This window comes from Eumetopias jubatus, unplaced genomic scaffold (genome assembly GCF_037043125.1).
Source record: "Eumetopias jubatus isolate StellerSeaLion01/CBP00866 unplaced genomic scaffold, mEumJub1_p1.0 scaffold_14, whole genome shotgun sequence".
NCBI classification, from domain to species: Eukaryota; Metazoa; Chordata; class Mammalia; order Carnivora; family Otariidae; genus Eumetopias; species Eumetopias jubatus.
In genome coordinates this window covers 71310646-71324685 of record NW_028274820.1, presented here as the reverse complement: position 1 = coordinate 71324685, position 14040 = coordinate 71310646, and the positions used below count along the sequence as shown (strand labels likewise).

Here is a 14040-nt window from a genome sequence, read left to right as displayed (position 1 = left end):
CAGCCTTCTCTGTCCCTTTAGGAATCCTACATTTACTGTTAGCTACTGTGAGTCACTGGCTACTTGGAATCAGGGGAGCAATATGATCCTTTGCAGTTGAAAGATCATACTGGTAACCGTGTGCAAACTGAACAGAGGGGAATAAGAGACTGCTGGTGGGGTATGAAAGCTTTTGCAGTTATTGAAGCCAGGAGACTAAGCTCACCAAAGGTAATTAAGAAGAAAAAAGGCCAGAGCCTGTGCCTCACAGGACTTCCACAAGTAAGAGGCAAGAGAAAAGTGATAGGGACCCAGGCCTTTCTTATTACAACTACATTTTACACGCTGAGATGGCCAAATCATAGTAATAGGACTTAACCTGCTACTTTAGAGCTTTACGTGTAGTTACTCTTAAGGCAAATAAATGAAGATTAAGAATGACTATTTATTGATATTTTGTTAAAAGCTACTCTTACATCTTTTTTTAAGATTTATTTATTTATTTTAGAGGGAGAGAGCACGAGCGGGAGGGGCAGAGGGAGAAGGAGAGAGAAACTCAAGCAGACTCTGCGCTGAGTGTGGAGCCCCACGCGGGGCTGGAGCTCATGACCCTGAGATCATGACCCAAGCTGAAATCAGTAGTTGGACACCCAACCGACTGCACTACCCAGGTGCCAACTATTACATCTTTTAAGAGACATACAGGGATAATAATTAAATGGATTAATAACATAAGGGTTTGTCTACTTTATTCCATTTAATAAATGAGTTGGTTACTATAATATTAAAGGAACAAAATAATTATTGGAGTCCTTCATCAGTGACAATGGAACTGTGGTTCCTATTGATTTGTTTGGCCATATTTAAGATTCAGGAAGAGACCTGCAGAATGGCAAGTACTCTGTTAAATGCACTACCTGTCAACTGTGCTTAAGCCTATAGATTACCATTTCCATGTGTGTATACAGAACATCACCTCTTGGGTGCCTGGGTGGCTCAGTCAGTTAAGCGTCTGCCTTCGGCTCAGGTCATGATCCCGGGGTCCTGGGATCGAGCCCCAAATCGGGCTCCCTGCTCGGTGGGAAGCCTGCTTCTCCCTCTCTCTCTGCCTGCCGCTCTGCCTACTTGTGCTCTCTCTCTATCTCTCCATCAAATAAATAAATAAATCTTTAAAAAAAATATTTTAGAATATTACTTCTTTACGTGTTCTCCCAGGAAATCCCAACCGCACCAAACATGTAATGACTTAAGTAACTTTTACTGAAGATTTGTGGGGCCAACTGAGGGTCATACCACGCAACACACAATAGTCATCTCTCTCTGTGTCTCTGTCTCTGTCTCTGTCTCTCTCTCTCTCTCTCTCTCTCACACACACACACACACACACACACACACACACACACACACACACACACTTCTTACCAACACTTCTGCCCTTTCTAATCCCTCCTCTGTTACTAGATTTCTTTTTTTCTTTTTCTTCTCTGCATTTAGCTCCTCTCTGGCTTCTTTGTCCCTCCCAAATTCTGCCTATACCGTAACCCTGCCACCAAACACCATTTTCAAATTTTTCAGCCTTTTATTATCAAAAAGAATTTAATTACCATTTTTTGTTTCCTAATCACATCCTTTGGAAGATGCCCACAGTCTCACCCCAAGTGATTTACCAGGGAACTTCCCCAACAGTCAGAGGCATGTCTCCCTATTTCTTTGAACAAGCTCCAACAATATATCCTTAAACATTTTTATTATGCCAGCAGCATACAGGCATTGTAGAAACAAGGAAGAGGTATGGGAAGAGAAGTGAGGGGAAGAATGAATGTAGGGAGCCAAAAGATGAAATACAAATCTCTGATAATTCCATCTTTCAGGGGGAAGTCATCACTCATTAACTGGCTCTTGCATATATCCTGAACATTTTTCTTCATTATCATGAAATTCAAAAAATATTTTTTCCAATTTGCCCCAAACCAGCCCCATTTGAGGGGAGGCTGTCCAGGGGTCCTGGTCTTGATCATTGCCTTCCCACTCAATTTTCAGAGGCTGCATATACTCTCCTGTTATACGATGAGCTGTTGGAATGGTCCGATCGGCCCCTCCGGGAGTTCCTGACCTACCCCATGCAGACAGAATGGCAACGCAAGGAGCACCTGCACCTGGCTATCATCCAAAATTTTGACCGAGGCAAAGTAAGTAGCCCTACCCACCCATGGCCTCTCTCAAGGTGGTTGTATTGGTGTCATGTTACCTTTCATTTATAGTTTTTTCATGCCCACCTCCTCAAGCCAGGCACCCTCAGATTTTAATGTGCATTAAAAACACCCAGGAGTTTGCTAAAATTCCCAGGTCCCACCTCTGGACATTCTGATTGGGTATGTCTGGCATGGGGCAGGGGATTTTCTGACTTTAACAAGGACTTGAGGAAATTGCAATGTGTACAAATTTGGGGCTATACTCTGAAAAACACTGCTCTGTAGGTTTTGACACCCAGGTATTTTATTCTCTGAAAAACCATTACCACCCCTCACCTACCTCCCCAGATTAGCATGTATTCTGCCCCATTCCACTTTTTTGGTAAGGTAAAATAAATGAAACTAACTTTGTTTAAAGAATGTTATGGCATCCTGTCATAGTTTTAAGAGATGCCACTGGGTATCGAAAAACCTCACTGACCTGATGATGCCATTCAGCCCGTTACCTCACTCCACCCCATCTCCCTCCTCAAGGTCTTGCAATACCCTTTAGGAAGACTTAAGAATCTGACAACAGTTGTTTATTTGATTTGAACATTTGGATGCTATTGGTGTCTTCGATTTAAATATATCTCCCCAAATGCCAAGGTTAAACAGGAGACTAAAATACAAACAGTGGCTGTCATTCTTTTACAAAACATAATTGCATAATTTGATGCAAGGAAATTGCCTCTTTCCTATCCTCCTTTATTATGTACCTAAATACCCTGACATATCATTTGTTACATTAATAGCAAGGAAATGCCTTTGCATCCTCCTCTGGTGAAGTTTCCATCTATAGGATAAGTTGTTATAAAATCTCGGTTCTGCTTATCTTGGCCCTTCCAAGGGGTTTTTGCTAGATCAGGGGTTACAAACTATGGCCCATGGGTGAAATGGCTCACCACCCACCATTTTGGTACCGCCCACATTCTAAGAACTGCTTTTACATTTTTAAGTGTTTGAAAGATACCACAAGAAAAAGAATATCTGACAGATGAAAAATTACATGAAATTCACATTTCAGTGTCCCTAGATGATAGTTTTATTGCAACACAGACAAGCTTATCCATTTTGGCTGCTTCTGTGCTTTAATGGTGGAGCTGGGTAGTTGTGACAAAGACTGTATCGCCCACAAAGCCTGAATTATTTACTCTGTGGCCTTGTGTAGAAAAGTTTGCTGACACTTGGGCTAGATGAAAGAATTTTTGCATTTCTGCTGAGAGTAACCAGCTGGGTTAGATCCCCACAATTTACAAGTGCAATTGAGCCAAGCAAGGAATCCAGCTGTGGATAATTGGGCCTTAGGGGTCAGTGGTAATTCCCTCCTTAGCACCGAGGGCCCATTTATTCATCTACTTGGCCATGGTAGAACTGTAGTTATTTCAAGATGATGATTCTGAAATGACACCAGAAAATGTTTCCACACCATATGTTAATGCCTGTTGTGGTGGATCATATTTTCTCACTTCCTAAGGATCTTTAATAATTTACATGTTCATTGCATGCTGTTATCAAGCTTAAAGTGGCAGTGATACTATTAAAGGTAGGTTATAAAGATTAAGAAGTAAGGCTTGATGATCTGAAAGCAGTCCCACCCTGACCTCTGGGTGGAAATAAGTAAATGTCATGGGATCATCAGCATTTATATCATTCGTTTGTCCACAGTGTTGGGAGAACGGCATCATCTTGTGCCGGAAGATTGCAGAGCAGTATGAGAGTTATTATGACTACAGAAACCTGAGCAAGATGAGGGTAAGGAACCTGGATGCATGCTAATCAGGCAATGGCATCCTTTTTTCATTAACTTTCCAGTATCATTCTATAAAATTAACTCTGTGATCATCTCGACCTGTCTTGCAGAAAGCTTTTTTAAGAGAAGTCTTTCCTCTGCAGCATACTCAGCTATTTAGAGAAATAGCAAGTGCTTCTGATTAGTACACAGAAGTGAGCCTTTGATCTCTTCTAAACATCACCTCTGAAATGTAAAATCTAATCCACGATTAATTCTTTTAGTTTATTGAGGAGAAATCTCCACGCTGTTCAAAGAGCTTCTCACTTGTATGCAGAGCTCTACCACAAAATACTATTCTTAGTCCCATAATCTGCACAGCAAAACAGTAGACATGGCTGGCTGACCCATTTCTGTTTCGGGGCTAAATTCTATAGGTGTCATCTCTCTAACTTCAGCAACGTGTTTGATTTGCTAAACCTGAACCAAGGTCTTAGTACCCAGGAGCTCAGGAGTTCAATATGCTGTGTCCCTGAACCAAATGTTCTGTCCCTTCTTTTCTTTTCAGGTTCAAATGGGTCCCTCTTGCACTCTGAATCCTTACTCTTAAGAGGCATGAGCATTTTGTGTCCTCTTACCATATTTAAGCTCTGCGGGGTTTCTAAAATAGGAAGAAGATTATGATGTTGCCTTTTAATTCTGAGGTAGTGGTTTCTGAGATGATATTGTCAACCTTTAACAGCTCATAAAATCCCTTACCCCACACGTAACTCATTCAGCCTGTAGGAACTGGTCCTGTGCTGCCGGTGTAGTATTTCATGCCAGTGGTTCATCGATGTTTCTCCCAGCATGAAAACCAAAGAGAAAAAAACAAAACAAAACAAAACCTTGTTTTAACTTCAGTCCATCATGCTGGCGCTGGCAGGCACTGCAGTTTTATATAAAAACGTTTCTGTGCTTCTCTTGGCATACACCCCCGTAACAGAAGCGAGGTTACAGTGTTTACCCGGGAGAGCCCTTGGGTACCATAGTCACTCCGATTTTTATAAACCCAAAGCATTACACTTCATGCCAACTGCTCTTTGGGGTGCTGTTACTGGGGGCAGGGGGAGGGGGAGAAGTTTTCAAGAGCAATATTAGTCTTTCTCCATAAACCCTGGGGATGATAATACCATGAATGGAAAACCATAAGCTTTATGGGCTTCATAGTGCCAACATTGTGGGAGACACACTTAAGAGCTTTCAGCCCAGACAGCACTTTGCATGATGGGTCTCCTTGGGTTTGGTTTATCCCTGTCCAACCTGTGCAAGCTTGCACCTTCGACGTGTCCTGAATTACCATGACCAAGGAGAACCAAATCCACAGGTGAGTACATCTGGCACTAGAATTCTCCAGAAAGATTTGGCCTCTGATAGTTCGTTCATTTTTTTAAATTCATGTTCATATTCATTTAATTGTGAAGAAAATATTTTCTTGATAGGCTTTGTGCATAGAAATTATTTTCTCTGGTGAGAACATGGAATAATATTTGATCCTTTAAAAGCGGGTCAGCAACCTGTAGCCTGTGGACCTGGCAGGACTGAGTAGTTGTGACAGGGACCATATGGCCTGAAAAGCCTGAACTCTTTATTCTCTGGCCAATTACAGAATAAGTTTGCTGTTCCCTGCCTTAAAGCACAGAAAGGGAGTGAAACCTTCTTTTCTGCAAACTGAAAACTACAGTGAAGTTCTCCTTTGTATAGAAGAAATATACTCTTCTATAAATAGGGGGAGCTGAAGGATGAGATAAAATGCCTAGAACTTCTCCTTTGCTTTCCTAGATGATGGAAGCCTCTTTGTATGACAAAATTATGGACCAGCAACGTCTTGAACCAGAGTTCTTCAGAGTTGGCTTTTATGGGAAAAAATTTCCGTTTTTCTTAAGAGTAAGTTAAAACACTATTTAATTTGCTGTTATACTTTCAAAATAGATATCCCAATCAAGGAAACTAAGATGTTTAATGGCATTTTGTTCTTTTAGTACAATAACATCATGAGATTTTTCCTTTAACTTTTTAGTGTGCAGACACCGTACTAAATCTAGAATACCTTGTTTTGAATAATTTCCCAGGCTATCAAATAATGATTTGATTTTCCCTGCTAAATTTCTAAATTCACTGTATCTTATGAAAAGTCTTACCTATCTTAACCCTTCAGTGGATAACATCTTACTTACACTTACTTATATGAAAACACTGGTTGGAAGAGGAAATGTACCTCCCCAAGTAATTTAAGGAGAAGTATCTGGAATAATTGAGTGAATTCATTACAAACTTTAGATATCAGCATACAAATACTTTGGTGTTTGTGTTGCCCTGCATCCTGCTTTAACTGCCAGCACATATGAATAAATATAAGATGGGGGTCCTTGGAGGAGGAGGGAGAGGAGAAAGATTGGACTGCATTATTTGTTTAATAATCATTAACTTAGCTCCCTTTTAGAATGAAAGTTTTATATGTATTTGTTTATTCATATATTTACATATAAAGTTTATATATATATATATATACATATATATACACACTAAATGTAAATCTAGAGTCCAAAATATCCAAACACCATAGGCAAAAATTCATTTTAGTATTACATCAAGCATACACTCAAATGACAGGTTGATTGAAATGACCATGTATTTCAGTGCCATGAAGACATAAGTAAAAATCTCCTTGTTGGGTTAAAAGGGAATCTGCATGATGGTGTACACAGAGTCAGTCACAAGGCTGACTCTGCAGATGGATCTAAGGACAAAGGAAAGCTTGATTCTGGATCAAAAACGGAGACAGGTTTAGAACACTCTCTGACTTTGAAAGACTAAGTTTTGAAAGTGGACATTCTAGGCCTGGGCTGTCATCAGCAACCCCCTGACTTTGAAAGACTAAGTTTTGAAAGTGGACATTCTAGGCCTGGGCTGTCATCAGCAACCCCCTGACTTTGAAAGACTAAGTTTTGAAAGTGGACATTCTAGGCCTGGGCTGTCATCAGCAACCCCCTGCCCAGTGTACATGACCAGGATCCAGGTGGTGAGTAGAAGGGGGACAGTCTGGCGCAGAGGGCTGGAGACCCCACAGGAGGGTCCAGACGTGACTCTGGTGCAGCAGACCCCCTTCCTTTCTCGGCTCAAAATCAGGCAAAGTAAAAGATTACTTTTTTCTTCCACGTCATACTCAGGGCCAGTCAATCTGTTACATACAGTGGGTACAGTGTTTACGAGTCATAATATTGCCTACAAAAGTATTTTAATTTCTTTTAAAGATCAGAAGAAAAATGAATTTTTTTGGTTGAAGAAATTGTTATAATGTATATTAAGTTGTGTATTATACATTAGATTATTATGTATTTATTTGTCCCTATACCAAATCAGTCTCTCAGTATGATTTTTTAATAAGTTTTTATAGAGGAAGGGGCCCACAAAAGTCATATTGTAGCCCTGATCAAATTCTGAGTTCAGCTAGCAAGTGCACTGTAAAGTATCCTAGATGTTTATCTTGTAAATGAAACTGTGATAATTGAAAGTGTAAAGTTTTTTAAAAATCAGAAGAGGGGCACCTGCGTGGCTCATTCATTAAGCGTCTGCCTTCTGCTCGGGTCATGATCCCAGAGTCCTGGGATCCAGCCCCTCATCGGGCTCCCTGCTCAGCGGGGAACCTGCCTCTCCCTCTCCCCGTACCCCCTGTTTGTGTTCCCTCTCTCACTGTCTCTCTGTCAAATAAATAAATAAAATCTTAAAAAAAAATAAAAAATAAAAAAATAAAAATAAAAATCGGAAGAAGTTTAGGAGTCACAATTTTAAAGGGAATTTAGCAAATTAGAAAACTATATTGGCTAATAAAATAAATTTTGTTAGAAAGTCAATTAGAAAAAAATCAACCTATGTTATTAGTCTTTTCAAAACAGCTTTTCTAGATATAAATGGCATTTTCTTCAAAGTGAAGAGAAGGGTCACCCTCTATTCTAAAGGGCACCACACCCTTCAGAATCATGAGGCTGGGCCTCTTTTTAGGAAATCATATTCTAGTCTGTCCTTCAATTAAAAAAAAAAGCAAATATCAACATTAAAAATTTCCTTGTTGATCAATTCCAAGACAGTTTTTCAAGCTGCAGTAAATTAATACATTTACGTAAGTGTATGATCTGAGTAGTTTTTTTACCCTCGTGAAAAACTGACAATCTCTTTGTGCACAGAATATCTCTGAGTAGTGATTTGTCTGAGGAGAATGACCAAGGTCAAGGATGAGAGAGAGATTTACTTTTCACTGGTGCTCAGTATTGTTTGGGAATTTTTTTTTTTTTTTTACCATAGGTCTGTATTTCCTTTTCAAAAGAAAAAGACAATAAAAAAATTTAAGTATTAACAAATGTGACCCACTGATTCCACTCCTAGGTATATACTCAAGAGAATTGAAAACATATGTTCTCATGAAGACCTGTACACAAATGTTCATAGCTGTACTAATCACTATTGCCAAAAAGTGGAAGCAGCCTAAATAACAATCAACCGATGAATGGATAAACAACATATGATATATCCATGCAATGGAATATTTAGCAGTAAGAAAGGAATGAAGTACTGATATATGAACCTTAAGCATATCACGTTAAGTGAAAGAAGCCAGTAACAAAAGACTATGTGTTGTATGATTCCATTTATTTGAAATGTCCAGAATTGGCAAATCCATAGAAACAAAGTAGATTAGTGGTTTCAGAGGCTGGGGGGATGTTGGAGGAAACAGGGAGTGATTGCTGATGGGTACGAGTTTCTCTTCGAGGTAATGAAAATGTTCTCACATTCAACAGTGGTGATAGTTGGTCTGTGAATATACTAAAAACCTTCAATAGGGTCTCTTTTATGGTATGTGAACTATACCAAAGCTGTGATTAAAAAAAAATGTATTGATGGGGGAAGTGCTTAATTCCTTTTAATTTCTTGACAACTCCAATATCAGTCCCCAAATTTATTTTTATTTCAGAATGACTTCTTAACACCGTTGAATGATTATATGCTTAGAGTAACCCCTGATTTTATAAACTGCTGTAATATGTAAGCGTTGCCTTAAAAAGGTTGCAGTTATTAGAGTACTCGGATATTTATTTGGGGACTTCTGTAATATGCACTATATATGTATGTATATATTTATATATACATACATATATATATACATATGTAGTCTTATTTTATCAAGCAAATTTATTATCTTTTGAGTAGAATAAAAAATACATAGCATCAGAAGGTATACCTTCTTTTATCTAGACAGTTTTAAACATGGGATTGTGGGGGGGTCCTGATTTCTAGGTAGTCTGTCTTAGCCTGTGTTACCAAAGGATCGTGATTTGGGGGTTTATGAGGAATTGTGACAGGCTTTCAGAGCCCACTCTCCGCTGTTTCCTCTGCAGCTGCTTTTTCTCGGCTGCAACCCTCAGCCCCCTGCCCCTGGCTCAGATTTCTTCCTTAGGGCGTTTTATGCAAGCATAGGAATCTTATCAGGCTGAGAACCTTGGGCCTTAGCTAGCTCCCCCAGACCACGAACCACTTCCTCTTTCTCTTAAAGATCTTCAGGGCATGTCACCCACAACCTTTTGTGGTCCCAGTAACAACTAGGAGTTTTTTCTGGCTGTACCAGCCATGTTCAGCAGAGAGAGCTCAGGCCTTGGTCCCACATCTGAGCTTGAATACAGTACGCATGGACAAAGTACAGAAGGATCTTGATCCTCAGTTCCCAGTTCTAAAATGGGGCAGGATGTGGGAGTGACTACCTCTCAGGTTTAGTGGGTTAAGTAAGATATGTACAGAGTGCCTCGTCATTGGCTGTTTTAAGCAGTTGGAACTTCATAACCATTAAGCTGGAAGAGTTCCCTCTTACCTAACCTGAGCAGTAAGGTGCTTTAAAGAAACCTGCCCACCTTTCCAGCTCTCTAGCCTACCTCAAGGATAACCTTCACCATTTTTACCTGAACGAGAGACAGTCCCGGCCCACAGAGTACTTATACATCTTCTAAAACAAAACAAACGAACAACAACAACAACAACAACAAAAACAGAAAAAAAATTGTATCCAACATTCGGCAAGTCCCTACAAATCCTAAATCTCAATTTGGGCCAGTAAATAAGATTCTTGGCCACAGGAAGCTGAGCTGAGTTGGTGATGGCAGAGAAGTTTCCTGGGCCAGCCTTGCTGAGAGCAGGAGTACAAACAGGCTCAGTCTTCCTTTCTTCCATGCTGGGATCCAGTGTGGAGGCCCATCTCTGTGGCCTTGATAAAGAATGCAATAAAATGCATTTTTGGAGATCGCATTTACTTTCTTTTCCTCCCTATTGAGACTTTATCCACTAAACTCTGATACCCAGCTTATATTTTTAAAAAAATCTTTTTTATTGTTATGTTAATCACCATACATTACATCATTAGTTTTTGATGTAGTGTTCCATGATTCATTGTTGGTGCAAAACACCCAGTGCTCCATGCAGAACGTGCCCTCTTTAATACCCATCACCAGGCTAACCCATCCCCCCACCCCCCTCCCCTCTAGAACCCTCAGTTTGTTTTTCAGAGTCCATCATCTCTCATGGTTCGTCTGCCCCTCCGATTTACCCCCCTTCATTCTTCCCCTCCTGCTCTCTTCTTCTTTAAAAAAAAAATCTTTAACACATGTGCTCATCAGCATTTAGAGGGAACATGATTGCTTTGTTTGGTGCTCTGAGAATCCGATGCCTCTTTGCACCTTAGCAAACGAACCGGGAGGAGGGGCACGTGCTGGGGGCTCTGACCAAAAGCAATAGAGAGGGAAGCTCGGGATCCTTGCCTTGCATTTTTCACATCTGGGCAAGTTTTTCAGACTGTTTTTGGGGGGGTTTGTTACAGTGTGTGGATGTGAGGCATGTGCTCACTTCCTGCCACGGTCCTCTTTTTTGGCTTCTTTCTGTAAGGAACGCACTCAATTACATGGCTCTCGTTTCTTTGTTTATTTCACCTCCAGAATAAGGAGTTTGTGTGTCGAGGGCATGACTACGAAAGGCTGGAGGCCTTCCAACAGAGAATGCTGAATGAGTTCCCCCACGCCATCGCTATGCAGCATGCCAACCAGCCTGATGAGACCATCTTCCAGGCGGAAGCTCAGTGTATCCACACCTAGATGGGCTGCATTGCAGTTAGAGCTATTGGCCGTTAGCTGCAGAGTATTTTCCTGCAAGGTTGTTCAGCCTCTGGCCCTTTGCCATGTTCTTACTTTCCCTCTTTCTCGCTCATCTTGATTTTAGCTTAGCTCCTTCTGAACAGAATTGTTCTAGTTATTATCACAATGTCAGTTGAAAGGAAATCCCTTAAGGATTCTAGTAAAGAATTTTTTTTTCCTTTTAATTAAAACTTTTCCATATCTCCACCCTGCTTTTAAAGCTCCTTTTAGTGATTTCCCTTAGAATAATTTTCCTCCAACATATCCTGTGGAAACTGCTTCAGTTGGAGGAAATAATAGCATTATATTTCCTAGCACATATCATTCACCCCCTTTTCCCTTGATATTTTTATTCTGGAAGGAAGTGCAGAGAAGGAGGTACCTTAGTATCTCTAAGGTACTGGGGGATTCTTAGCCATGGCATTTTGGACAGCCTTTGATGATTGCTGTGTAATTGACACTTTCATTATCTAAATACAAACAACTCAACTGAAATTATCCAGGCACTAGAGACAAAAGGAATTCACCCCAGCACTCCTTTGTGAATACTTCTGTCTCTTCCCAAAACTTAAGATCTTGAAGAAGACAAGAAACAACCATTGATAATCACGGATCCCATTTCAAAGTAGAAAATAAAATGCAACAGAAGCAAGAAATTACATAAGGGAAAATATGTTGCTATCCTTCTTTGAGAAGAGAAGAAGGTAAATATACAAGTAAATATGAGACCCCTTTATTTTTTTTAAATTTAAATTCAATTAGCCAACATATAGTACATCATTAGTTTTAGATGTAGTGTTCAATGATTCATATGATACCCCTTTAATGTAATTTTTTAAATATCAACTACAACAACACTCTGCTTATCAGTATAAGATTTGGGAGAGTGATACCACAAGTGGGGGAAGGCTGGAGACACAGAGCATCACACAGGTAAATATAAATCACTGTCAGAACTGGTTATTGTCTTTGGTCATGGTTGCATGGGTATTGATACATTATTTTACAAACAAACAGTTAAGAGGGGACATGCTTGGAATGTCTCTTAAGAATTAGAATAATACAATTGTATTATTGTATTATACAATTCTGAGTACCTAAGATCCAAGCCATTCCCACCCACCCCCCACCAAGAAAAGAAGAAAAAAAAATCAGTGATAAATTCACACATAATAGACATTTTAAACAGATACTTTGTCAGAATCACCTCCCTAAAACTAGTTCAAGGCCTGTAGTTTGAGAAATGATTTGTCATGAACTGAGTTCTTGGCCCCTTCTTGGTATTTTTTAAATGACTTCGACCCAGTGGAAACACCAGATTGTTTACCCATTCTCTGCTCTCTGCCACAGCTCAGCTCAAGCTGGATTTCCATGGCGTTTGCCAAGTCGGGTTTCCTCCTTGACTTTTTAATCCTAGATTTGCAGATCTATGCCGTGACTCCCATCCCAGAGAGCCAGGAGGTCCTGCAGAGAGAGGGTGTTCCGGACAACATCAAAAGTTTCTATAAAGTGAATCATATCTGGAAATTCCGCTATGACAGACCATTTCACAAAGGCACTAAAGATAAAGAAAATGAATTCAAGGTACCGTGCAGTTCTTATTACATACGATTTCCCATGAGCTCTTTGGAACAAGCCCCTCCGTAAGTATTTATTTAGAATAGAGTCAAGTGATAGAACCAGAAGGGACTAGAAACCATTGAATCTTGTTGATCTCAAACTCAGCTGTATATCAGAGTGCCATGGGGGTGCTTTTCTAACCAAGTAGACTTCTTAGCTCAGGAATCCTGACTCAGTAGGTCTGAGAGAAAGGCCTGGAATCAGCTTCTTTGTGACAATGCTGGTGGTGGTCCTGAGACCAGTCTTTGAGATGTCACAGTTGAGCTCAGCCTTCTTATTCACTCATATTGAACCAACGGTGGGGACCACAGGATATTTGTTCTCAGTGTGCAGTGAGTAAAGAATGCTTAACTGACAGGGGAAATGAAGAATCTGAGACAGGGAACAGTTAGGTAGACTGCTGGTACAGTGAATGATTTCTGTGTGATCTGCTTTTTCTTGTTAGAATGGTGTGTCATTAGGACTTCTGAGAAGACACCGAGTAAAAGCCAACCATAGACTCCTTGTATGTGCTGAGTCGTCCATTCTCAGTAGTTGTAATAAGCCTTGCCATCCCGAGCTCTCTTGGGCTGTCTAATAGCCCTACTGGGGGATTGTGCCACAGATACGTTATAATCTCTTCTTTCCTTGATAACAGTGACAAAGTGGGACCAGATAGATCCCCGGTTAGTCAGTATTTCCCCCCCTAAAAAACTGACCTATTACTGTGGGTTAATTGGCTTAGCTTCTTTTATCACAGAGTCTCTACTTAAGCTGGGAAACGTCCTCCTAACGCTATTAGCAATGATCTCTGATGTTAACTGTCCTTATCACCTCTGCCTAAGCATCAGTTTCCAGCACCCACAGCAGTAGCTCCAGGAATGGGGAACAGCCGGGTGATCAGAAGGGGAAGCTGGGGTCATTCTGCAGTGTCCTGATGGGCCTCCACACAGGGCAGTCCTCTGTGCAAGGAGGTCTGATGGGTTACCTATCAAGGCAGAGACACTATTGGAAGACAGTACTGGGATGTCATTGAAAAGATCCATGATCACTTCTAGTCCTTTTGGATACTTACATTTTTCTTTGTGTCCCACAAAACCAATTAACGATCATTAGTTTATGATACAGCTTTCGTTGCAGGTGGTGACACTGAATACAAAGTCTGAGATCTGCTGGAGTCAGGCAGGTGACTTGCTCAAAGTCACATTCTAACTACCCGGAGACCCTATACTACAACCCACACCTTCCAGTACCTTCTCCTTTGCACTTTCTGCTGCAGCTCATTTCCAGC

General features: G+C 40.5%; 1 protein-coding gene across 8 annotated transcripts in view; it reads left to right on the top strand.

Annotated features, from left to right (window-relative positions):
- Positions 1-14040, top strand: part of DOCK4 (dedicator of cytokinesis 4) — a 421803-nt gene that overhangs the window by 372043 nt on the left and 35720 nt on the right. For all 8 annotated transcript variants that reach the window (XM_088018529.1, XM_028104818.2, XM_088018530.1 and 5 more), the window contains 5 exons: positions 2020-2168; positions 3879-3965; positions 5764-5868; positions 10956-11097; positions 12568-12734. In XM_088018529.1, coding sequence (XP_087874655.1) covers positions 2020-2168; positions 3879-3965; positions 5764-5868; positions 10956-11097; positions 12568-12734 — 650 coding nt within the window. The remainder of the gene's footprint in view (positions 1-2019; positions 2169-3878; positions 3966-5763; positions 5869-10955; positions 11098-12567; positions 12735-14040) is intronic.